This window comes from Pectinophora gossypiella, chromosome 23 (genome assembly GCF_024362695.1).
Source record: "Pectinophora gossypiella chromosome 23, ilPecGoss1.1, whole genome shotgun sequence".
Taxonomy (NCBI): Eukaryota; Metazoa; Arthropoda; class Insecta; order Lepidoptera; family Gelechiidae; genus Pectinophora; species Pectinophora gossypiella.
This window is the reverse complement of record NC_065426.1, coordinates 607510-632850: the sequence shown is the minus strand read 5'-3', so window position 1 is coordinate 632850 and position 25341 is coordinate 607510. Positions and strand designations below refer to the sequence as shown.

The following is a 25341-nucleotide window of genomic DNA, read 5'->3' as shown; positions in this document are numbered from 1 at the left end:
CCCTCGAGGGGTTTGGGGTCGTTGCCCCTATGACGTCATTGGGGCTCTAGCGATAGGGCTATTTGAAGGGTGCTAGATGTTATTATGAAGGGAAAAGTCCCTTAGACAGTATTCTATTATGTTGATCTGAATGAAGTTTTTTTTTGGGAAGCAAAAGTTAAGATGAGTTGCGATTTCTGAAGTGTACTGGAGCCGTGGTAGCCCAGTTGGTAGAACGCTTGCCTCTCACTTTGAGGTCGCAGGTTCGAATCCATCACAGACCTAATCCAGTGATAGCCGAATGTTACACTTTGAATCGTCAATTTTTACATAACGAACGTCTCATCCGCCTAAAACTACTGCAGCTTCTCACGACCTGTATAGCCGTATTGGTGCAAGTCCGGTACCGGGGTTCAAACCGGCGCACCCCGTTTGAGAAGTCGGTGAACTACTTACAGCACCACAGTGACTATCTATCTATCCACCCTGTATCCACCCACTGCTGGGTATAGGCTTCCTCTCTTTCACGCCATCCTTTCCGGTCCTGTGCAAGTCTCATCCATTGCTCACAATGTCATCCGACCATTGGGCTGGTGGTCTGCCTCGATATCGCATACCATCCCTTGGCCACCATTCAGCAACAGCCTTAGTCCATCTGTTGTCTTCCCGTCTTGCCAAGTATCCTGCCCATCTCCACTTAAGCCTAGCCATTACCTAGCCTACCTAGTAGTATAAAAAAGCCATTCTAAACCTTAAAAATAAATCGTACACGCATAAATACATCAATAATTAATAAATGCCACTGTCCTCCGCCCTTACGAAGGGCTGGGGGTGAAACTAAATATATCAAGGACAGGGGCGCACTTAGGTAGTACGGGACAAAAATGGCTCCTACCTACTTAACTTTTACCACACCCAGTGGTGGCCCTGGCAAAATATCTGATGATGATGCTTCATAGTCGATTTCGACTACAGCGACAGCAGCTGGTGGATTCATTGAAGGTTGTCATTCAAGTAGTGCGTGACCTCAGAGTGGCGCCCCTCAAAATAAAGTTCTCAGAATTAGTTTCAAACAAAACAGCCTCCGTGGTCTAGTGGTTAGAGCGTTAGGCTCACGATCTGGAGGTTCGGGTTCGATTCCCGATGGGGACAATGTCGAAATCACTTTGTGAGACTGTCCTTTGTTTGGTAAGGACTTTTCAGGCTTGAATCACCTGATTGTCCGAAAAAGTAAGATGATTCCGTGCTTCGGAGGGCACGTTAAGCCGTTGGTCCCGGCTATTAGCCGTAAAAACACCTCCACCAATCCGCATTGGAGCAGCGTGGTGGAGTATGCTCCATACCCCCTCCGGTTGATTGAGGGGAGGCCTGTGCCCAGCAGTGGGACGTATATAGGCTGTTGATGATGATGAATTATTTTACGGCCACAGAAACCTAATTAAATCTTTTAAAAATGTCCTTCACAGCCACTCGTTAAATGTGGGTAGGTGTGCCCAATCCAGTTACTCTCCTGTAGATCCAGGGCTGCCAGCCACAGTGGTCCCGTCTTGGCTGATTTGTTTGAAAAATTATACTACCTACTTACTGGTTTGGATAAATAAGTAATTAATTACCTGCTTACTCCGGTTTGTCTTATTGGTGGCAAGCGTGATTCCGGTGCACACTATTCTGTCGAGTTTTATTGGCCATTATAAAATTCTTGAAGGGATTTTTAAATATCTGCCTAAAATTGACGCGTGTTCCATAAATGTTATGCCTGTCGATTACCCATCCCTTTCCTTTTCGGCGGACAAGAAAATGACACGTATAGCTTAAAATAAAGTTAGGACGTATCTGCAGGAATGCGGGACAAAGTAAAAAAAATAAATTAAAATTTAAAAACATAATATACCTAATAGTCTTTTTGGTCAAGTCGAAAGGATGGCAAATCCTTTGATTTGAGGGTCCTAGGAACTACCCCTATTTCGGCCCTGGATGACGCACTCCACCGCATTTTGAAGGGTGGACGCGTGCTATGAACCATACATTGTCATTTTGATAGCTCCCTATTGGTGTTTTTTTTTGTTTCCGAATCAACAGGGTGTTTTTTTTGCAGTTTCCTAAGTGCTTTTTTTGTTTAAAAAAATAATGCTTTTTTCTCGTCATTTGGCATATGAAGGACATGTTATAAGTAGGGCATAGTGAGATTTATTATTTTTAATCTACTTGGTCAGACAATGAGGTACCTACTTTACAGGCTACGTTTCCCAAAAACAATTTAGATGGCGCTGTACAGATTTTCCTTCGTTTAACCTTCTAATCCAGCGGCTTCCCTCGACCTTCACCAGATCGTCGGTCCACCTTGTAGCGGGCCTACCCACTGAGCGTCGTCCGACACGTGGTCGCCATTCCAGAACCCTTCCGCCCCAGCGGCCATCGGTTCTCCTCGCTATGTGTCCTGCCCACTGCCACTTCAGCTTTGCAATTCTCCGAGCTATGTCGGTGTCGGTGAGCCGCTGGATGCGGGCAGCGCAGGACCGATCGTCGTGGAGATCCTTGGGGGAGGCCTATGCCCAGCAGTGGGCGTCATACGGCTGATGATGATGAACCTTCTAATTTCATGGACAACAGACATAATGCATTTTATACTTTGTTTTTGGGTATAAATGATGACCCTTTTTATCACACCCAAGCATTATTAGCAAATAAAGAGAAGCAATATAGTTAGCGATATAATTCTATACATAGTAAGATGCAAATATCAAGCAACAGTATTATTTTTATATATGATACTGCCTCCGTGGTCTAGTGGTTAGAGCGTTAGGCTCACGATCTGGAGGTCCGGGTTCGATTCCCGATGGGGACATTGTCGAAATCACTTTGTGAGACTGTCCTTTGTTTGGTAAGGACTTTTCAGGCTTGAATCACCTGATTGTCCGAAAAAGTAAGATGATTCCGTGCTTCGGAGGGCACGTTAAGCCGTTGGTCCCGGTTGGTTGGGCTATTAGCCGTAAAAACACCACCAACCCGCTGTGGAGCAGCATGCATGGTGGAGTATGCTCCATACCCTCTCCGGTTGATTGAGGGGAGGCTTGTGCCCAGCAGTTATGTATGTTATGCTACTGCCATTACATTGTATTTTAGAAAAATTACGTACCCGAGTAATGAGTAAATAGGTAATTATCACGTTAAAGCTGTACAACGCCATCAATATTGTTTTTGGTGAAAAAATAAAAATAAAAAAAATAAAAAAATAAAAATATTTTATTTGCATTAACAATAGTGTACATTTAGAACTAGTAGCTGGAGTTTCCTATTAAGCATAGTAATGCCTGTGCCAGGAAACTCCGCTCCTTCATAGCAGAGGTTATACAAATAAAATAAACAAAAAGACACTAAGTAGGCACTTATAACAAATAATTGTTATTGTTGTTAGGTGAACGTAGCCTGGAAAGTTTCTCATTGGGGAGCATCGACGTCCCGAATTAGGACAGTGGGAAATTAGTAATCTAACAATTACACTTTGCATGGCCAAGTATAAAAAGAAAAAACTTTGAACGTTTCCTGTCTACCCCATAGAGGTTATTATTATTATTATAAACTCACGCCTATTTCCCACCGGGGTAAGCAGAGACTATAGAATTCCATTTGCTTCGATCCTGACACACTTCTCTTGCTTCCTCCACATTTATCAATCGCTTCATACACGCACGCCTGTTCAGAGTAGATCGTATTAAACCTTTTCTAAGGACATCTCCAATTTGATCATCGTAAGTCCTCGGTCTTCCTCTGCCAGCCCTACCATCAACTTTCGCTTTATATACCGCTTTAGGCATAGAGGTTATGAGCTCGAATATGTCTATTTAAATACACTAAATTATTCCTTTGACATTATTAATATGCAGTTGTAAATGTTGTAATAATTAAACTTATAGATTATTTTTGTACCTAATTTTGTTAAATAGTCTAAGAGCTAATGGTCAAAAATATTCCGGGATTTCGGTTTTCAAGTACCGTTATTTAAAAAAAAAGTGGTGTATTGTTTTTAAGTGTTTAAACATACTTAGAAAAGTTTGTTATTCTTTAGGGTGATTAGAAATAAATAATGTTAGTGATTATTTAGAAGATATGAAGAATTAACTGCCTGGGAACAGGTATTAGGCATCCATGTTACTAAATTGTATAACAATACTATGTTTTTTTTTAATGAACGTCTAGGGCCATGTGCCGATGTATTTCATCTAGCTTCTTTTCCCCGGCTATACAGGTTGTGAGAAGTTGCAGTAGTTTTAGTCAGATGAGACGTTCGCTATGTAAAAAATGACCTACTGAATAAAAAATATTTTAGAATTTTGAATTTGAATGTGACTCGAATAGATGGAATTAAAAAAAAAACGAAATAACAAAGTTAAGACTATTATCGATAGTAAAATATTTTTTTTTATGCTGAGTGCGGGGTTAATTAGGTACCTATGCATGTGGTTTACGTTAAAGAAGGTTTTTTTATATATATAACAAAATAATCCTTAAAAATACAAAAGAAAAACATTTTTCTACTGAACAATGTGTATTAATTAATAAAATTACAGAATAATTAAAGTTACTACCTGTAAATAATATTGTGCACGTGTTTTACATAGAGGGTAGGAAAATAAAAGAACAAAGCATTCGGGTTTTTTATATATTTAGAACAAGAAATGTATAGTTACAACCATTGAGGATATTAAATATCATATTGTAAAAACTATTGTATAAAGTGAAGAGAATGTGACAATTTTTCATATTTTTTTTTATTCAATTATAATTAATTCCAATAAATTAATAATTATAGACACATAAATTACGTGAAAATATTAATTAATAAATTACTTAAAAACAGCCAAGTAACCACTACAGATGTAAATATTTGGTTATTAATGCTTACTTTAGGAATGAGTATTTAAAAATTTCTATCCGTACCTCGAAGGAGATACGGTGTGTAGCAATTTTCCAAAATCTATTTATTTATTTAACTTCCATCTCGCTGTTCGGGAGACTTGTATGATTTTGGAAAATTATACAAAATTCCTTAAACCATCTTACAAATTATTGGGAGCAACATTTAGTCTACAACGACACTAAAACTGACTCAATTTGGAACTTATGTCTCTGCCTTCCTTCCACCTAGAGAATACTTGCAGGGTACGCCTTAGAGGGCACTTAGCCACTTTAAAATGCATAATATTATATTATTGCTTTTTTCTCTAATCTATTTTTCAACATTACCCTGCATGAACAGGAATAATAATATTTCCGTCGTGCTCTATCACGATTAATATTTTCTTTAGTTGGAAAGAACGCCCAAGACCGATCAGGTTCAGTGCACCGACCTCAATTCCACTACTATTTTCTTGTGCAAATTAAAGTTTTCCCACAAAAGCTATAATGAAGTAGAGGTATATTTAAACCGACACAATAAGTATATAGAAATACCTAACGATTAGGTACATATTAACTAAATAGGTTACTTCCATCAAACACAGACACCTATATCTTAATTTTATACATAAAAAGGTGAAAAGAAACTTTAACATTGATTTATTATACCGGAAGATCTTAAGTGTTTTTAACTTTTTTTTATTTTTTTTATTTTATAAAATACGTATTTGTATCAAAGTGAAGTCAGCTAGCACGAACGAGGAAATTGGCTGACCGATTTTCATAATCTCATTTTTTATTTAATTATAAATATCATTGCTTTCATTGTCTAGTACACCTTAACTTTGAAGTTGGTAAAATACTTATTCAATACTTTTTATTTTTGAGACTCTTATATATCTTACGATGCATTTGTCTAATTATTCTCTAGCCTTAAATTCAGTTGGAAGTCGGGATTTTTTTTTTACTTTTTCGATCATGAGAAATGTTGATCTCGACTTTATTTGTATGTGATTATGAACGAGTATTGCCTACATTTATGTACTACGAGTATCACATGCTACTCTGCACGATTTCGTTTGCTCCCATCGCGTCAGGTTTCATTTATTTAATGATAAGGGCCTTGCATTTGTTGTGGGCTCGACACTTGTATTTGGTTTGCTTTTAAATCCCTTCACTTCCATCCCGTTATTAGTTCGGTCTCGACGAAGCCTTTTTCTAATCTCGTGTTTCAGCCAAAATCAATATTCCATCCCTCAGGATCACTAACAAACCAAATTACCGGCTTTGATTTGCAACCCCATACGTTGCTTCCTAAATTAGTTAGGGCAGCTTATAAATCCGAAACCCCCTTTCATATCGAGTTAGTCTGCATCTGACGTAAGCAGACTTTATTGAATTTGCGACTCAATAACCTGTTGTTGTTTAATATTTTTGTCAATTTAAAAAAGTCTGGTGCTTCAGATTCTAAATTCTAACATCGATAGATTAGGATGAATTTCTGGGCTCGAAAATCAATAGTCATGTCACTGCAATATCCTGTTTTTTTTTTGTCTTTTGCAAATATCCAGTTGGAACTTATACAAGTTTCTGGATATTTGTCATAAGACAAAAGATTTTAGGATATTTTTGCGGCGACATGAATAATATTGTCTTCCGTTGCTCTGAATATCGCCTTGAGGATGTTTTTTTGAGCAATCCAGTTACAAATGTTAAGCCCATGGCATTTGCAAGGCAATACGAAATGGGAACTAACAGTTGTGCTGCAGTTATAGAGGAATCAACACCGAAAACGAATAAGTACCTAATAAATAGACAGTGAAATTGATATTACATGATATTTTATTTACCATTTAAATTCGAAGCTATTAGTAATTTAATACTTCACCTCAAAGCTGGACTTGCCATTTTATTTACATATTTATTGCAATCTTGTTTTTACCCGATTTGTCAAGCTATTAAGTAAATAAAGCTTATTTTAGACTACGTGGGGGATTAAGGGAATCCGTAGTCGAATCGTTCTTTCCGGTTTTTTCACTGTCTATCGTGATTTTTTTGGGAACACACGTTTCGTTGAGTCCAGTTATTACTAGCTTCTTTATCCTTCCAAATTCGCGGTAAAATGAAATCATCAAGGAGCAAAAAATATATTTCCTTGACGATCTCCAGCAGATAATAGCAGACTCGAAAAAAACGGTGTCCCCAATTTGAGTGACGATGATCACGCGTAGGGAAGCGACGTGCGCCGCTGGAAACGGCTATACTTTATAAAATTATCAGTAAATATACCACTATAAGCTACTACTAGAGAAACGGATCCAAAATCGAGGAAGTACGCGATGAGCAAATGTATAAAGAGTTCAATAATTTTACAACAATATAGCCGACGCAGCATGGAAAAGAGGGTGTTGTGCATTCTGATTTATACTTTCACCTAGAACTTGACGTATGAAGTAATAGTAACACATTTAGTCGATGTCTCGATGGTTCTACGGCGTGAAACATATTTCAATCCCTGAAAGGTGTGACCGATACACGTACTTATAGCATTAGGCTGTGTCTCAACACTTATCGCGATATTATTGAGCATTTGACTAGATGGCAACAGTGTCAGAACACAGGAGAACTGCCATGAAATACTTTCACGCGTAGAATTATAAACTAACGTATTTATTTCCTATGGAAGATTTCATTTCTTCATCTGTCTTAACTAGCGGAATCGCGTTTGTCTCGGCCACTTTCCCTTTGTCCTTTGTGCCTGTGCCCGAGCTTAAGGCCATTCCTATAACCTAACACCGAAGCTGCATATGCTTAGAAAACGCTAATGCCTTCCACTGTGCAGCACTTTGTATCACCGATCGTCAGTTTGGACAGTCGCATTTCACGCGATTTCGTCGGAAAAATTGTCAATTGATTTACTTATTAAATATGGGCCATTAACCTTTTGTACGCGTGAGTGCTCATCCAGTCGCAGGACAAAGAAAGAGATAGAGTATCTATGACTAGATTGTAAAGGTAAAGTCGCAACGCAGTTGTCTTAAAGACTTATGAAGACGTACTTCGACTGGACTTAAGGCCAGTGGAGATTCAACAACTTCCCGTTGAAACATCCAAGACAAGTTTAAAAGCCTAACCTTACTTGAGCCATTTATTTATAATTAAATCGGTCTCATTCTATTTGGTGTTATAAATCGAAGCGACATTCTCACGTAAACGTATCTACCAAACGACTTTCTTTGTCCTCCGAAGCCTTATTTTATACTTTCTATTCATAGATCAATCGCCACATGTTTTTTATTATTTTTATTTTTGCTAATTTCACAGCCTCAATGTAATTAGCCTATGCGTATTTAGAGTATTGTTTCTGTGTTGCCAATTAATTATTTTTATTTTTTAAATATTACTTTTTAATTTCATAAAAAATGCATCAAAACACCGTTCAAAAAGTAGCCGTTATGTTATTGATAATAGGTCTGATTATCCTTTGTCACTTATTGGGGTTAAGATTCTATCCACAACGCTATTGGCCATAGATTTGTAGATATAACTGCAACACTGGAAGCTTCAGTGAGTGACGGAAGTAGGTTATATTTTTAAAAAATATTTTCGGTTCTTAACACCGGTATTAAAAGTTGGCAACGACATAGTCCAAGAGTTCGTGTCAAAAAACTCTCAACCCGACCGACATCCCCTGAAGCCCCAATTTTACAATTATTAGTAGAACGTTTTGCAAGTCGGCCGCTTACAACTATGAAGATATGAATTACAGTATATTTTAAAATACATATAAAAATATTAAGTTAATTATGTTGTAGCATACCCGTGTGTGGTTTAAAATTTTCACGATATTACTTATTATTGCTTTTTCAGTTACTTCACTATTCGCCCGAGGGCTCACTAAGCTATTGAGCACTATTATTAATTATTACCGAAAGAAGGGGAACGCACAAAACATTCTACTAATACCACTTAAGTGACGGCAACACATAGCCGAGTCCTAACGAACAATTTCACTCCAAAATACTTGTTTTTTAACATTCATTAATTATTATTTATTATCTAAAAAGTCGATGAGTTTTCAGTAAATACTTTGGTGTTTTAGTTTCGATTCAACAACATGACGTCACACAAAACGAACTGAATCGAAACGATAAATAGGTAACATCTTCACAAATAATATATGAATAAGTAATCGAATGTGTTTTCCACAAAGTAAGTTTGCAACCATACCGACCAATCGCCCGATTCCCTAATAAATAAATCAATTCAGGTTTACAGCGTTGAATTCCGGATCTAATTTTATATAATACAAATTATATATTAAATAAGTTAAATGTACACCTAGGTTAGATATACACATAAAATACAATTAATTGCACATACACTAAATTAATGAGAGTAAATCTATGAACAAAGAATGCATGAAAATTATCATTTAGGTTATCATTCAACATTAATTAGAGCAACTATTCAAAATATCAAATATTTAATATAATAATATTCCGTAGTTCGGAAGTGATGACTAGAATAGTTGAAATTTTATGCTGAATTAAAACAACACAAAACACAACAACTATCGTAACCTAAGAGACGAACTACATAGTATAGTTATAAAGTAAGGTTAGCAAAACTTGTGCTTCACACGCCGACTCATACTAGGTTCCTATCAACCGCACGATCAGTAAGATTACTATTAAAATAATCAAACTTCGACCCCTGAACGCCACCCGCCCTCCAGTGAACACGCGAGTGGCGTCGCGACGGCGAGAGTAACTCACAATTTGTCTAAATTAATACGAATATACCTAATAATAAAACGTATTAAGACTAAAATCTGAACATTATGCGTCTCAAGCTGCATTAAATTAAGCGAAAGTAATTTTAGATTATTTTTTATAAATATCGAAAGTAAGTTAGTGCGGATAAACAAAGGTTACAATAAATAGTAGACAAACGTGGCTCAATGTGCACACACATTCACGCAGTGTCCGCGAGAGGCGCTCCGCCCCGGGGCAGAGCCCTACCGGCGCTGGCTCCCGCATCCTAGACGCTAGACGTCCACCAACGCCTCCAATCATTTTCTTTAATATATTTTTATTAAATTACTGGCTATTAGTTATTGCACGTTTTACATTTAATAATAAATATATAAATACTTGTAAATTTTAATCTCCATCTTTGGTATGTAATGAGTACCTATTAGTTAATATCTGAAATGTTACAAAACTGTTTTTACATATATTAAGTATATATTTTTTTTTACAAAAATCGTAGGGTCGTTAGGACGGCACGATATTATATCTATTCAAGTTCGATGTTCACAATAGGTCTTCATCGGGTTATACTGTGAGTGTGTGGCGTGTATTTAGACGCGGCAAGAATATTATTTTTTTAAACAACTTTTTCTCTATTTACAAATTTCCATTTAAACTAAGACAATTAAAGCCTACTTCGAATAGACGCAGGGTCGCATCCATACATTATTATATAGCAGGTACCGATCATATGTTAAGACATCGATTTATTAATTTTTGAAACGATATCGTTAGACTAGAGTATGCACCATAGTTCCGCGGACTGTTTCCGTCCCCCGCGGGGTCTCGGGCCGTGGGGCGCTCCGTGCGGGGGTACGCCCCGCCCCTAGCCCAGAACAGCTCCATCGATTTTCCTCATCTTCCTCCTAGCTCGTACATAGTGTACCGTCGCTCCGTCGCTCCGCGCCTGTGCCACGGACGTATCCGAACCCTAGTAGCAAAAATCTCAAAAACCTAACCTACATTCAGCCCCCGCCTACCACCCGAGCGCCGCTCGAACGACTCCGTTACAACTCCCCAACCGAGATCTTTTCATTTTTAAAATTTTATCAAAACCTATCACAGTTTTTGATTAGTTTTCATCCTTAATTAGATTAATATATGATTAAAATATACGTATAGATAATATATATTCTTCCAATCTTTAACAATATAACACTATTTTACTTCGATTAAGCCTGATGTAGCGGCCCACTCGCGTCGGGTGTCGGCCGGTCTAAACTACTTACTTGTGTACGTCGTGCGTGTGGTGTGCGACAGTGTCGACGTTGTCGCACGTGGGAGTATGTGTGCGAGCGGAGATGAGTTACTGCGATACATTTGGCATATCGATCCGGTGCCGGCCTAACCGCGAATGTAAACCTTACGGTACTTACGATATGATCGCATATAAAATTGGAGCATAGCATTAGGCTATTATTGCTAATTATTATTTTAAACTATTTCTCGATAACCACAACCGTTCATAAGCGAAGTTTAATATCATTATTTTGTTATTGACTATTACCAATATGTATGGTTTAAAGTCTGGCCAGAGTTAGCATTAGATGCCGTCCATCTAAATTTATTATTGCATGCTCGCGGCGCCGTTCATTCAGGCGTCGCCATTTTATTCGGACATGCGCGCACCGCGCGGGGTGTTAAATTCCGCCATTTTGATTTCCTGAAACACTTAACCCAATTCGGGCAGGCTATACTATATTATGTGCGTTAAAATGGCTGAGCGCGCCGAACAAAAGGCACCGCACAAAGAGCGAGTCAAAAACATTCGCTAGTTTATAATTAACGTACAAAACTCGTTCGCGCGCTCCTATGGCGCGCAAGCGCTAACGTCCGGAAGACACAGTCTATCATGTCAGGTCCTTGATGAGATGACAGCCAAAAGCAAGTGGTGGTTTTTGGCTGCGATCGGGGCGTCGCTGGAGCCGCGACCGGCGGCGACCGCGAGTTAGGTTCGAGTGGGTATGTATGGGTGCGCACCTGCTGTGCCGTCCTAGCGTCGCCAGGCCGTGTGCGGACCATCGCCTTAGATGGTCTTGATCTTGTTGGTCTTGAAGCTCACTTGCAGCACCCGGTTGCCCAGAGTGTACCCGTTGAGCGACTGGATGGCCACCACCGCCTCGTCGTAGTTCGTCATTGTGATGAAGCCGTAGCCCTTGCACTTGTTGGTTTGGAGGTCGCGTATTACTTTTACGCTCTGGACGGCGCCGAAGGGGCCGAAGAGCTGCCACAGCACGTTCTCCTCGGTCTCTGGAGCGAGGTTGTACACAAAGATGCACCACTCGGAGCCGACGGCGCCTGGTAGCACCCCGCCGAGCAGCTCGCCCGCCAGCGGGCTGTAGCGCTGCAGACCTTTATTGATAGCGAGAAGGGACTTGCCTGAGCTGAACCGGCCAAGAGGCGCCGGGAAGCGCAGCGCCGCCGGCAGGTACGCCGCGAGCGGGGCTAGAGCCTTGCCGTTGTTGCTCGGGTTGTTTGCGAACTTCACTGTGATCGGCTCTGTCGCTCCTTTCGGCACTGTTCCGTTCAACTCCTGAATCGCCCGTTCAGCCTCCACGCGCTGGTCGAACCTTATAAATCCGACACCTTTTGACAATCCCTGCTCACCTCCTGTGAAGGGGCGCCCGCCGGAGTTCTCGCACAGGATCCTCGACGTGATGATGCGTCCGTATGGGCTGAACAGTCGCTCCAGCTCCGATTGCGTCATCGTTTTTGGCAGTCCGGACACGTATAAATTTGCACCTTTAATAGCTTCGCTGCTCGGTCGCGCGTAAGACACTTTGATTGTCTTGTTCTGAAGCCGCAGCCCGTTGAGAGTAGCGATCGCCTTCTCCGCATCCTCGGGGCGGTGGTAATTGACGAACGCGTAGCCGAGGCTCTGCCCACCGCCGTGCAGCGCGTGGTTCAGCGCGTCCGGGAACGCGGCTCCTTTGTTCCTGATCAGCTTACATGACTCCACTTCCCCGATGCTCGAGAACAGGCTCCGGATCTCCTCCTGGGTCATACTCTGTGGCAGGTAGTTTATGATGAGGTTGGTCTTGGACTCCTCGCCGGATCCATTTTGCTGTTCACCGTCGCCTTTGGACATGGTGGCGTTAAATCATAAACGGAAAGAACGAAAGGGAAACGAAAAACGCGATAAAATAAAACGGCACGTCCGAAGGGGTAGCGCGCGCGGACGATATTGAGGGTTGACAGAGGAAGGGGCGCGCATGTCCGTACGTATCGACCGGCTTACATAACTCGGTTCGTTCACCCCTCCCGGTTGGTATAGTGTCCGAAAAAACCAGATACACCCCTCGCATCGATCTCGCCCGGGAAGCGGGGCTAACTAGGTTCCTCCCGCCAACTAGCCCGGCACAGCCTCACAGCTCGCGCTTAGGTGCCGTGCTGTGACGTCAGGTCGTGTCACTTTTATTATGCAACTTACGACACTGTACAAGGACCTCACACAACCTCTGTTGAGGTTGCTAGCGGCGAGGTTACTATAATGTAATAATAAAGCGCACCGATTTAGATCACACATCACACGTAAATAATCGCGTTTGAAATCGACTTAGACGATTTAATGAAAATGTAAGGTTATAAATATATGATCGACATTATAGAGTGACAAGAACTTTTAGTAACAAAGCAATGGAAAAACTGCAAAAACTTAATTGCTTTACGGTACAAAGTACACAAAACACCTCATTAAAAAAACCTATTTCGTTAAAAAAACAGTCCAAACAAAAGTTGAAAATGAAACAAAAATAAAAAATCCGGGACGATCCGGGATCTTCGGTAGGTACCGAATTAACGAATTAAGAATTAAGAAAAAGTCTTCTGCTCTTAAACTATTTCATTGAAAAAGTTTGAGATCATTCGAATACCAATTTAACTTTATGGAAACAGGGTCTTAGTTCTTTTTTTGAATGCAAATATTTTTATTTGTTTTAATTAAATATGATTGATGTAATTGGAATATTATTTATTGTACATACTACGTACTTTCGTATAAGTACGTAAAATATAATTTTATTTACTTTAAATTAAAATTATGTTTTACTAACTCAGGCACATTATAAAGATTTAAGATATTTATCACTAGAGGGGAGGCAGATTTTTTTATACAGTGGCCCAGATCCATAAGTTCAGGTACAAAATGGAAAATTAGATAGAGGGTATCTAATTTTTAATTTTGAACGTGAACTTCTGGGCCACCTGTATACTTAGCTATAGAGTGTCCGAAGAGATTTTTAAATATTTTTTCATAAACGGGACAGTGAGGAGAACTGACTGCTAAGATACTTAACATAAACAGCCTATATATACGTCCCACTGCTGAGCACAGGCGACCCCTAAATCTACCGGAGGGGGTATGGAGCGTACTCCACCACGCTGCTCCACTGCGTGTTGATGGAGGTGCCATCCGAAACACGGATATGATTCAAGCCTCAAATGTTTTACTAACCAAGTGATTTCGACAATGTCACCATCGGGAATCGAACCCGGACCTCCAGATTGTGAATTTGTGTGCTTAACAACTACTACTGCTTGTTACTTATAGATGCTGTCTCGCTGTCTGTACTGACTGTCTAGTAAAGGTACAGGTAAAATATGCAAATCGTTAATAATTATGCCGACATACTAACGAAGGAATACCTAAGAGCCTGCATAATATTTTAAAATCCTAAAATGAGACTAGGTTAACTGCTAACTTGATCCCATTTTATTTTATAAATACAGTCATGAGCAATATAATGTACCCACTTTAGGACTCTGTCGCACTAACGTTCCCGAGTAATGCATTTTCGGAGCGGTATGTGACTTAACCTGTATTGGGCTGGACTTCCCTTCGCGGGTTGGAAGGTCAGACAGGCAGTCGCTTCTGTAAAAAACTGGACCTGTAAATCTTCAGGTTAGGTAAGCGGACCCTGTGAAAAACGGGATAATGCTAGAGATGATGAAGTGCAGTTTTGATTAACAGAGTTAGCTCGACCATTATAGATGGCGATACGGCTAACCTATCTGGTCTAACAGATAGCTCGGTGAGCTTTGGGTACAGTCATGAGCAATATAATGTACCCACTTTAGGACTCTGTCGCACTAACATATTTGACATTTAGTGAGAATTACCTACAGTTCAATTTGTCAAAAAAAAATAATGTGACATGGTATCAAAGTTTATACATGTTAATGCTCGTGACCGTACTTATGGATTAATGTCACTGTGGAACTGTGGTCCATCTGATTAGTTCTCAAACGGGGAGTGTCGGTTCGAACCCCGGTACAGGACATGCACCAACGAGTTATTAGTTATCACTAACACAGTTAACGACCTCGGTGGTCCAGTGGTTGAGCGTTGGGCTCACGATCCGGAGGTCCTGGGTCCGATTCCCGGTGGGGACATATCACAAAAATTACTTTGTGGTCCCATGTTTGGTGACACTACAGGCTGATCACCTGATTGTCCGAAAGTAAGATGATCCGTGCTTCGGAGGGCACGTTAAGCTGTTGGTCCCGGTTACTACTTACTGACGTAATAAGTAGTCGATACATGAGCCATGTCAGGGGCCTTTGGCGGCTCAATAGTAACCCTGACACCAGGGTTGATGAGGTTGATACTCCGCCTCACAACCCACACGATAGAAGAAGACTAACACAGTTGGCGCAACCAGTATAGACGGCGATACGGCTCACCATCCATCACGTTGGTCTAACAGAAAGCTCGGTGAGGTGTGGATGCTTTGTTCATCTTGCGATGGATGTACCTCTGACTACCCCAATTGGGATATACTCGTAAGCTTATGTTATCTTAAGAGGTTATCTTTAACAATATGCCCGGAATGCTAACGGTTTGGAATTTCATAAATGTGAATTTTCTAAGCAATTTTCGGCTGGAAATTCACTTGATTTTCAAGTCGATAGTGTTTGCAGGCGGCTGTGGAACGTTTTGCAAGTAAAATTGGCCGGTGGAGGCGACGCCAGGTGTAACAGGGTTGGCAGAGTATTTTATTATGGTTTTAATTTGACTAGTGAGGTTTTAAATATTGAAAACCGAACTTGAAAAGGTTAAGCAAGTAATCGCCATTCCTCTGTTCTTCCCGCCAAATCCTCCTGATATGACTCGACCTGCACCGTCTCTTTTATTTGTTTCATAAATGTTGTCCTAGGTCTACCCCTTCCTCTCTTCCCTTCAATTTTTTCTTCTATGATGTTTATTATAAATGAATTGATTCGTATCAGGTGGCCAATCATATTTCCTCTCCGGTTCTCTATAGTCCTCATTATGGTTCTCTACGGGTAAGGTTATATTAGATACATTAATAACTCATTGGTACAAACGATTAATGATTGTAGAGGAAGCAAGAGAAGTGTGTCAGGATCGAAGCAAATGGAATTCCATACTCTGCTTACCCCGGTAGGAAATATTTGTGTATGTATGTTAAAAAAATCTTCATACATTTTCTCTTGCAACCCTGCAGAAATAGGAGCGAGAACAATTTAAATGCTAATAACTTTGTAGCTCTTTGATACCGTTTCACGTTCTATATACATCGGTATATAGAACATACCGATATAATATACGGGTATGTTGTTGTTGTGTTAACCGATGGCCGCTGGGGCGGAAGGGCTCTGGAATGGCGACCACGTGTCGGACGACGCTCAGTGGGTAGGCCCGCTACAAGGTGGACCGACGATCTGGTGAAGGTCGCGGGAAGCCGCTGGATGCGGGCAGCGCAGGACCGATCGTCGTGGAGATCCTTGGGGTAGGCCTATGCCCAGCAGTGGGCGTCATACGGCTGATGATGATGATGATGATGTTATACAGGGTGTTAGTGACATCGTAACGAAAACTTTGAGGTATAATTCAGACCATGATTCTGAGTTGATATCAAGTGGAATTTTCCTTCGCAAAATTTTTCCCTCTGTATTTGTTACGATGCCAGTAACACCCGGTATATTTAGGTTAATAAATGACTAATGTGAAAAAAAAGATAAATGTGAAATTAAAATAATTGTGCACGAGTTGTGTGTTTGTTTTGTTTTTAATAACACAATTGTGAGCGTAATGAGTAAAAGAGTTATTTATTGGTTTGTGTCTTGTTTAAATTTTTTTTAGACAAATTATTTACGTACTATTTTTGTTATTGTAATTATGATTTTCTGGCGTTTTGGGCTAATTATCTGCAAGCCGCATGATTTTTGTATATAAATGAATAGGTATTCTTAAAGAGAACGACCAAGGGGGTTAAAAAGGCCACATCGTAGCAATTCATTTAAAAAAGCAATATTACAACTTAATGTCAAATAGCAATATTGCTTTCGATCGATGTGGCCATTTTAACTGTCATTGTCTTATCCGCCGAAAAGGAAAGGGACGGGTCATCGACAAGCATAAAATTTATGGAACACACGTCAATTTTAAGCACAAATCTAAAACAACCGTCTAAAAATTTTTCATTGGCCAATAACCCGACAGAATAAAGTTGACAGCACACGTCAAACGGTTTGCATACCAGCGAGATACCTTTTTGATTCACCCGGGTTATTCATTCATTTACTCATTTATCCTAAAATTAAGAGCTGTCAATCATCCGTCCCTTTCCTTTTCGTCGGATAAAATGACAAGTATAACTTAAAGTAAAATTAGGAGGTGTCTGCAGGAATCGGGGCCAATAGCTTTTGTGGATGGGTAAAAGTTAAACATATCTTTAACAGTTCAGCTCTAGGGCCTCTTCGAAGTCTACTAATCGGCACCAGAATTTAAAAAAATCATAAATATTTATTTTTCAAAATTGGCTTACTAAGTTAGCGCTTTTTGAACGTCAAAAAATTAAATTATATATTATGTAACTAGCTGTAATACTACTACCACATCGGAATCTGTAACGTTTATTAGCATAAAGAAAAGAAAGAAACCAGAAAGTTTATTAGCATAAGTGAAGTAGCTATGTCCTAGTTCTCGCACTGTACGAGTATGTGACAGGGTCCTTAGGGGTTAAAAGCGGAGAATATATGATAACTCCCACCAAACAGGTGATTCTATGTACAATCAACATTCTATGTTTTTCCTTCACTCCTGTAAATAGTCCCTTTATGTAACTACGAAAGGAAAACAAACAGACCGACAAGAAAGAAATATTATTTATGTTATATTGGGCTTGCAAAAGAACATTCTATTCGCTGAAACCCTTAGGGACACATTTACGTTCTTTGGAAAACTCACGGCAATAGCCTTAATTACCATTCGAAAACACACCTTATTCCCTCCACTTACAGTCCTTCTGCTTTCTTCTATTTTAAGGCAGAAATTCAAGATCCATATTCGCTAAATTCCATAAAAAATCTACTTTATTATGAAAGAGATAGAGCTGCTTTTCCAAGGATTCCGCAAACCACATTTTGATTAAATAAAGGCGGTCTATAAATGGCAAGGTAAATAGTGCTTAGAGTCAGGGCAGTAAGGTAGAAATTGCAGCAATAATGTCTCCATTAGGGGGCTACCGGATCGTTCCACCGTAACTAGGGCGGGTTTCCATTGCACCATTGATTTACTACTACCGTAGATTGAACATCAGCGTTCAAAAAGTGGGACGCAAAGTTACTGTTAATATAGCCACGTTGACAGTACCTTACCTCAGTGCGCGATTAGGCGCCGAACTGGCAACAGTGCGTGGTGAAAACTTGCAAAAATAGAAGTTCAAAGCCAAAAAAGAAGGATGGAACATTATATTTCTAATAAATAATGACATAGTGCATGTTATCATAGTATAAACATTTTAAATTTCGCAGTAAAACCCACCAAAATTATTGTTTTAATTTAAAATACTCTAAAACAAGAACTCCCGGACAAAACGAGTCGCAGTATAACCCGACCGCGTTAAATATACGTAATAAGACGATGCGGATTATTATTTTATATTTAGTCTTAAGGCGATTATAACCCAGACAATAATTACAAAACAAACAACACAAGAAACAAATAGCAACACAGGAAAAAACGAAACAATTCGCGTTCACTGTCACCCACCCTTTATCGTGTGACAATGGAAACCAGCACACCCACCCTGCCACCCTCTGCCCACCCCACTTGTCACGGCAGCGAGGTCAACGACATCAGCTGTGCAGCCCGGCCCGAATCTATCTTGCCACTTCTGCTGCGTTTTACGGGATTTGCTTGTTTTTGGGTCACTGACAATTATTTTCTTTGTTATAGGTTAGTAAGTACTTACGAACTATGAACCAGCGAGAACAGATGCCCCTTGTTCACATTTTTTTTAAATGTCTACTATTGGAATTCAAAACACACTATCACCTGATTGTTTGAAACTAAGATGACCCGTGCTTCGGAAGCCACGTTAAGCCGGTGGTCCCGGTTGCTACTTACTAAGGTAAGTTAGTAGTCGTTACATGAGCCAGGGTTGATGGGGTTGGTTATCGACCTCACAACCCACACGACAGAAGAAGAAAACACAACAACATCCATCGCAAGATGAACTAAGTAGCAACACCTCACTGAGGCTGCAAGTTGTCTTTAATTACTTGTGGCTCTGCCCACCCCATTAGGGATTACGGGCGTGAGTTTATGTATGTATGTATGTACCTCACTGAGGTTTCTGTTAGACTAATGTGCCGTCAAGCAATGAGGCAACTGTATATTCATACTTAATTATCTTAGTTTCTTTTTTGTTTTGAATCCTCTCTCTCTCTTTATTTAAGAGCTGCGCTCTTGTCGGTGGAGTAATCGCCATCCATCATCATTCATCGTCATCGTCATTTTTGAATCCTATTCAACATAAAAACCAACACTTTATGTATACATACATACATATAGGTATAAGCATTAATCGTTTCATGCGGAAAGCCACGGGAGCTCCGTGGTTCCTTCGCAATGAAAATCTGCACATTGACCTAGGTCTGCCAACCATTGCCCAATGGCTCAAATTAGCTTCCAAACGTTTTTTCGATTTTGCTCCGCACCACCCAAATCCCCTGGTAGTTGCGGCTTCCGAGTACATTCCGCTTAGGGACGGTACTGAAAAGTATCGTAATATACGATCCCGACGACGCGATTACTCTAGCCATAGAGGCAGCCAATCAGCTGGTGACACCAAACACTTCAGGTCCCCGATACCGACCCCGCCGGCGTGGTCGACTTTCAAATATTTTTCCTCTCAGACGACGCCCTGAGCCGAGGTTCGCGCCCAACTGGGCACCCTCAGGCCTGTTGTCTTAAACGTTGTACCGGGTGAGAGCCTTCAGCGCTCCCCATTTGTCCGGCCAAGTAGTTAATGCCATCTGCGGCAAATCTACAATAAGTCACGTGAAAAAAAAAAAAGGTATAAGCATTTTAGGCAAATAAGGCCCATACAATATACACCATAACCCAAGAATACTGAAGTATTTAATTAAAATATTAAACTATTTACGGAATTTATTATTCGTCTTTGCCTCCCTGAAGCGTCGGATTACCACATCTTCTGGCCAGAAGTCCATGAATCTAGTGGGACATTGGTGCTAATTCCTGTAAATACCATCTAATTTTATTTTAAGTTATATCTGTCCTTTTCTTATCCGCCGAAAAGGAAAGGGACGGGTAATCGACAAGCATAAAATTTATGGAACACACGTCAATTTTAAGCACAAATCTAAACCAACCGTCTAAAAATTTTACGTCAGTCAATAACCCGACACATTAATTTACTCATTCTTCCTAAAATTAAGAGCTGTGAATCATCCGTCCCTTTCTTTTTCGACGGATACGAAAATGACGGATATAACCTAAAATAAAATTAGGCGGTGTCTGCAGGAATCGGGGCCATTGTCAACCCATAACTCATGTAAGTAATAAAGTTTATTGTTACAGAGACATCGCTCTAAGAATAAGAACTAAAAGTTCCCCACTTGATCGGCCAAGTGACGAATGCCATACAACACAAAATCTAAGTCACGTCCTAAAAAGAAAACTAGCCAAAATCAATAATCAATTCTATCATACCAACAGAAAGCCTTCATCGTTCCTCACTTGTCTAGCCAAGTAGTGAACGCTTAGCAAACCATTACGATAACACGTCAAAAAAGCTTTATCCGCCCCCTCGCGTAATATCGAACAAGTTTTATAATACTGAACAGAATTATTCAACAGTACATAAAACATTTCGGCTCAATTTGCATAGAGCCCTGCACAGAGTAATTAAATAAACTTTCCGACTAGATTTATGACTTTTAGTACCTTGATTTATTGCTATAATCTCCTTTTTCGCATATCTCGTTTGGATGTTTGTAGATACTTTCATGACTAACCCATGTGTTTTTATTTTTCTTCGGCGAAGTTTTAAGAACTACAACAATTATTAATCAAATAACACTTTCACATACACTTCCAATAACATTTTTATCTTTAATTTGGCTGTTTTTATTTTTTAGGTAGTGGTTGATTTGCTCAGGACTAGGTATGAAATAAAATAAAATAATTACTAAGAAAGAGTTAGCGACTAAAAAATGATTTCTGAAGTAAGGTAGAAAATCTTGAAAAAGGTGTAAAATGTGTCTCCTAAACCGTAAATAATCGCTGAACATACATGAGGGTGTTTTTGGTAGCCAATGCGCCCTTCTATGTAATTTTTCATTTTGAATGTGAACCTGACATGTAATATGTTGGAAATAAGAAATAAATTCTCTTTAACCATAACCTTTGGACCACCCTGTATTGAAATAATAATATGTAACGAAGTATGAGATATATTTATGAGATATTTGTACCGAATTAGTCATTCTGTTTAATAGTAGTTATTTTATTTTATTATCGGTACACATACAGATCGTAGACCCGTGCCCTGTGGTCGGGAGCCGTGGTCGCCCAGTTGGTAGAACGCTTGCCTCTCACTTTGAGGTTGCAGGTTCGAATCAAGCACAGGCCTAAACTAATGATTGTCGAATTTGTTTTCGAATTCATTTTTGGATCACAATTTTATTGATTATCATGTCAGGCACGTTAAGCCGTTGGTCCCGGATACTACTTATTGATGTAAGTTAGTAGTCGTTATATGAGCCATATCAGGGGCCTTTGGCGGCTCAATAGTAACCCTGACACCAGAATTGATAATCCACCTCACAACCCACACAACAGAAGAAGAATGTGCTCAGCGGTGAAGGAATAAATCGTGCGGAAACCCGCATTCCCGAGAAATGCATTTTCTGAGGTATGTGACTTAAACTGTATTGTGCTGGTTTGAAAGGTCAGACACGCATTCGCTTCTGTAAAAAACCGGACCTGTCACATGTTCAGGCTAGGATGATGATACAAATGGTAGACAATACAAGTACAGCATATTTTTGACAGGCTTATTTATATGTATACACCGTGGCGTGGTAAAATATGGTCCATACCCGCTCCGGTTGATTGAGGGGAGGCCTTTGCCCAGCAGTGGACTTATATAGGCTGTTTATGTATGTTATGTTTATGTTATGTTATACATAATCTGCACTCCAGAAGAGTATGTATGTATGTATTTCTGTTCGTCTCTATGTTTTGCTCTACTCTGTGGTCTGTTCCCGACGTCGGCACGCGCCAAACGCCATGTGCGGATTGCATATCACGTCCATTGGTGTAGAGATGGATGTTTTATTAAAAAAATATATATTAAGAAAGCCTTGTTGGCCTAGTAGTTAGAACGATGGGCTCACGATCTGAAGGTCCGGGTTCGATTCCCGATGGGGGTTGTAAACGACGCACGAACATTTTTATATCGATTTTATACTTTTTGTTAATTATATACAATCTCCTTAGTTTATAAGAATTTCTGCTTTATTCTTCTATATGGTATGATTGTCTTTTGTTTTTTCCTCTTTAATTTTCGCTGTCACCAAGATCGGTCGTTGATTTACTTATAAGTTATTTTATGTTTGCATTTCTTCTCTGTATTTCCTTTTTCTAGTTTATATTTTTAGTAAAAGTGATATTCCTTTAGTTTTTCTTTTTATTTCCGCGCACCCGTTGCCGAACATTTACAGGGATATTGTCGAAATCACTTGGTGAAATTATCCTTTGTTTGTTAAGGATATTGCATGCTTGAATCATCTGATTGTTCGAAAAAGTAAGATGATTCCGTGCTTTGAAGCCTTGGTCCCGTCGGAGCTCCATACCCCCTCCGGTTGATTGAGGGGAGGCCTGTGCCCAGCCCGCTTCCCCTTTGTCCGGCCAAGTAGTTAATGCCATCTGCGGCAAATCTACAATAAGTCACGTCAAAGAAAAAAAAGGCGATTCCACAGTCTCTGCTTACCTCAGTGGGAAATGTATGTATGTGTGACAATTCATACTGGTTGTCTGGAAGAAATTGCTGTTTAGCAATAAGGCCGCCAGATTTTACTGTATCTATCATCATCTGTGTTAATTTGTTTTGTATGTTGTGTGCAATAAAGTATATTTGATTTGATTTGCAATATTGCTATTCGACATTTGTCATTGCGCACTTATTTTTATATGCGCAAAAGTCAAAATAGCAAATATTGCTTTTTCACCCCCTGGTCCTGATAATAAATAAGCCGTCTCCACACTATCCTTGTCCCGGTATGCACCGTGTAGTTATAATTAGTTTGCGCCGACTTTATCTACTCCCTGCGTGGTTAGCGCCCTCGCCGAAGCGGGGTAGCTCGGGAGTACGACTAACTTTTTACTTGATAGGTGATTTTTTGAGAATACCTACGTAATACCTAATACCTGTAGGTACAGTCATGAGCAATATCTTGTACCCACTTTAGAACCTTGTCGCACTATCATATTTGACATTTAATGAGACTTACGGTTTCATTTGCAAAAAAGTTGATGTGACATGGTTTCAAAGTGTATACATGTCGTGGCCAGATCATAGAATTGACCATTTCATGAAATATCATTTCGTGGATGGAAATATCATTAAACGCTGACGTTTAAACGATATGGTCAGTTGAAGTTGGCCATTTCATGAAATACGACCATTTCATGAAATGGTCGATCATTTCATGAAATGATCAATTCTATGATATGGCCACTATATACATATTAGCACTCGAACTCGGTACACATGTTTGCGTTATTTAGTGCTCAGTTGCAAGTGCGCTTGACTCTTACTGTAAGGTTGCAGGTTTGAATCCCAGCACGAGCCTAAACCAGTTATTTTCCAATTTGTTTTCGAATTCATGATTGGATCTTAAATGTTTATCATGGTGAAGGAAAATTTCGTGAAGAAACCCACATACCCGATAAATGCGTTTCGTAGGTATGTGACCTAACCAGGATTGGGCTGGTTTCCCTTTGCGGGTTGGAAGGTCAGACGGTGGCCGCTTCTGTGAAAAACCGGACCTGTCAAATCTCCAGGTTAGGAAAGCGGACCCACATTGGGTTCCATCACGATGTTTTCCTCCACCGCTGAGCACGTGATTATCATTTATGATCCAAACATGAATTCGAAAACAAATTTAGCTGTCATTGGTTTAGGCCTGTGCTGGATTCGAACCCGCGACCTCAAAGTGACAGGCAAGCGTTCTACCAACTGGGTTGCCACGGCATGAGTTTATGTATGTATGTATGTTAATAAAAGAGTTATTTTTATGCAGTTTCACACGGCTTGTTTTAAACTGAGACGTGTTGAAATAGTAACATAACAAAATACGTGACTACCGAGTGACCCAGATACAAAATAACAGTTATTTCAATGTTGACAGATTGTCCATGTAACCCATGTCACGGGCAGATCGTAGAATTGATCATTTCATGATGTGTTCGACCATTTCATGAAATAGCCAACTTAAGTTGACTACATCGTTGAAACTACTACAGTTTCTCACAACCTGTACAGCCGGGGAAAATAAGCTGCAAGAAAAACCTCGGCACAGGGCCCTAGACATTCTTTTTCTAAATAAAAAAAAAACATAAATTACTGTTACAAGAAAATTTTTATTTGGCTCCCTAATATCAGGTCCCTGGCAGCTTATCCCATGCATACATATTATTATTATTTTTAAACTCACTAAACTTATAATAACCTTTTTTTACAAAGTTTTTGTTTAATTAAGTACTATTTTAAAGTCGTAAGACCGAATGTTCTTTTAAAATCCAAAACCCATTGTTTAACTATTATGTTTTCAAAGGTAAATTCTGGAAGTAAATGAAATACTTTTCTAATTCTAAACTAGACGCAATGACCCAAATTGGCGAAAACATTTTGGATTTATCCATTGTATAGAAAACCGGGTTTGACTCCTGGCCTATTCATAGGGGGGACAACCCTTCAGTATTAAAATATTTAAAAAGGGGCTACTTTTTAAAATACATATTTATGATATCACAACCGTTTAAAAAAACTTTAACGCTTATGTCTAACCCATAAGGTAAAAAATCCAATGTTAAATAGTTTAATAACTGATTTTTAAATTTGTTTTAAGGCCCTCTATTAAAAAAAATGAATGATAAAAGTGACAGTCTTTGAGTGACCGAAGCGTGGAAGATGTATGTATGAGATATAGGTCATTCCATACAATAAGTCCATACATTTTGTATGGTACGTGATTGTGTCAGATAATACTTGACAATGAACAGTATGTTGTTATAATGGTCCCTTTATTGTTATCAAACTTGACGTTTTAAGAACATAACATTAGCTCACGACTGCATCCCAATTGGGGTAGT

At 39.6% G+C, this 25341-nt stretch overlaps 2 protein-coding genes across 2 annotated transcripts in view; one reads left to right on the top strand and one right to left on the bottom strand.

Moving 5' to 3' along the window:
* The window catches only part of LOC126377320 (S phase cyclin A-associated protein in the endoplasmic reticulum), a 526515-nt gene that overhangs the window by 370265 nt on the left and 130909 nt on the right, over nt 1-25341 (top strand). The gene's annotated exons all lie outside the window — the stretch shown is intronic.
* On the bottom strand, nt 9506-12849 carry LOC126377387 (ELAV-like protein 4). The gene has a single exon (XM_050025117.1). The coding sequence runs from the start codon at nt 12775-12777 to the stop codon at nt 11716-11718; it is 1062 nt and encodes a 353-aa protein (XP_049881074.1). The 5' UTR covers nt 12778-12849; the 3' UTR covers nt 9506-11715.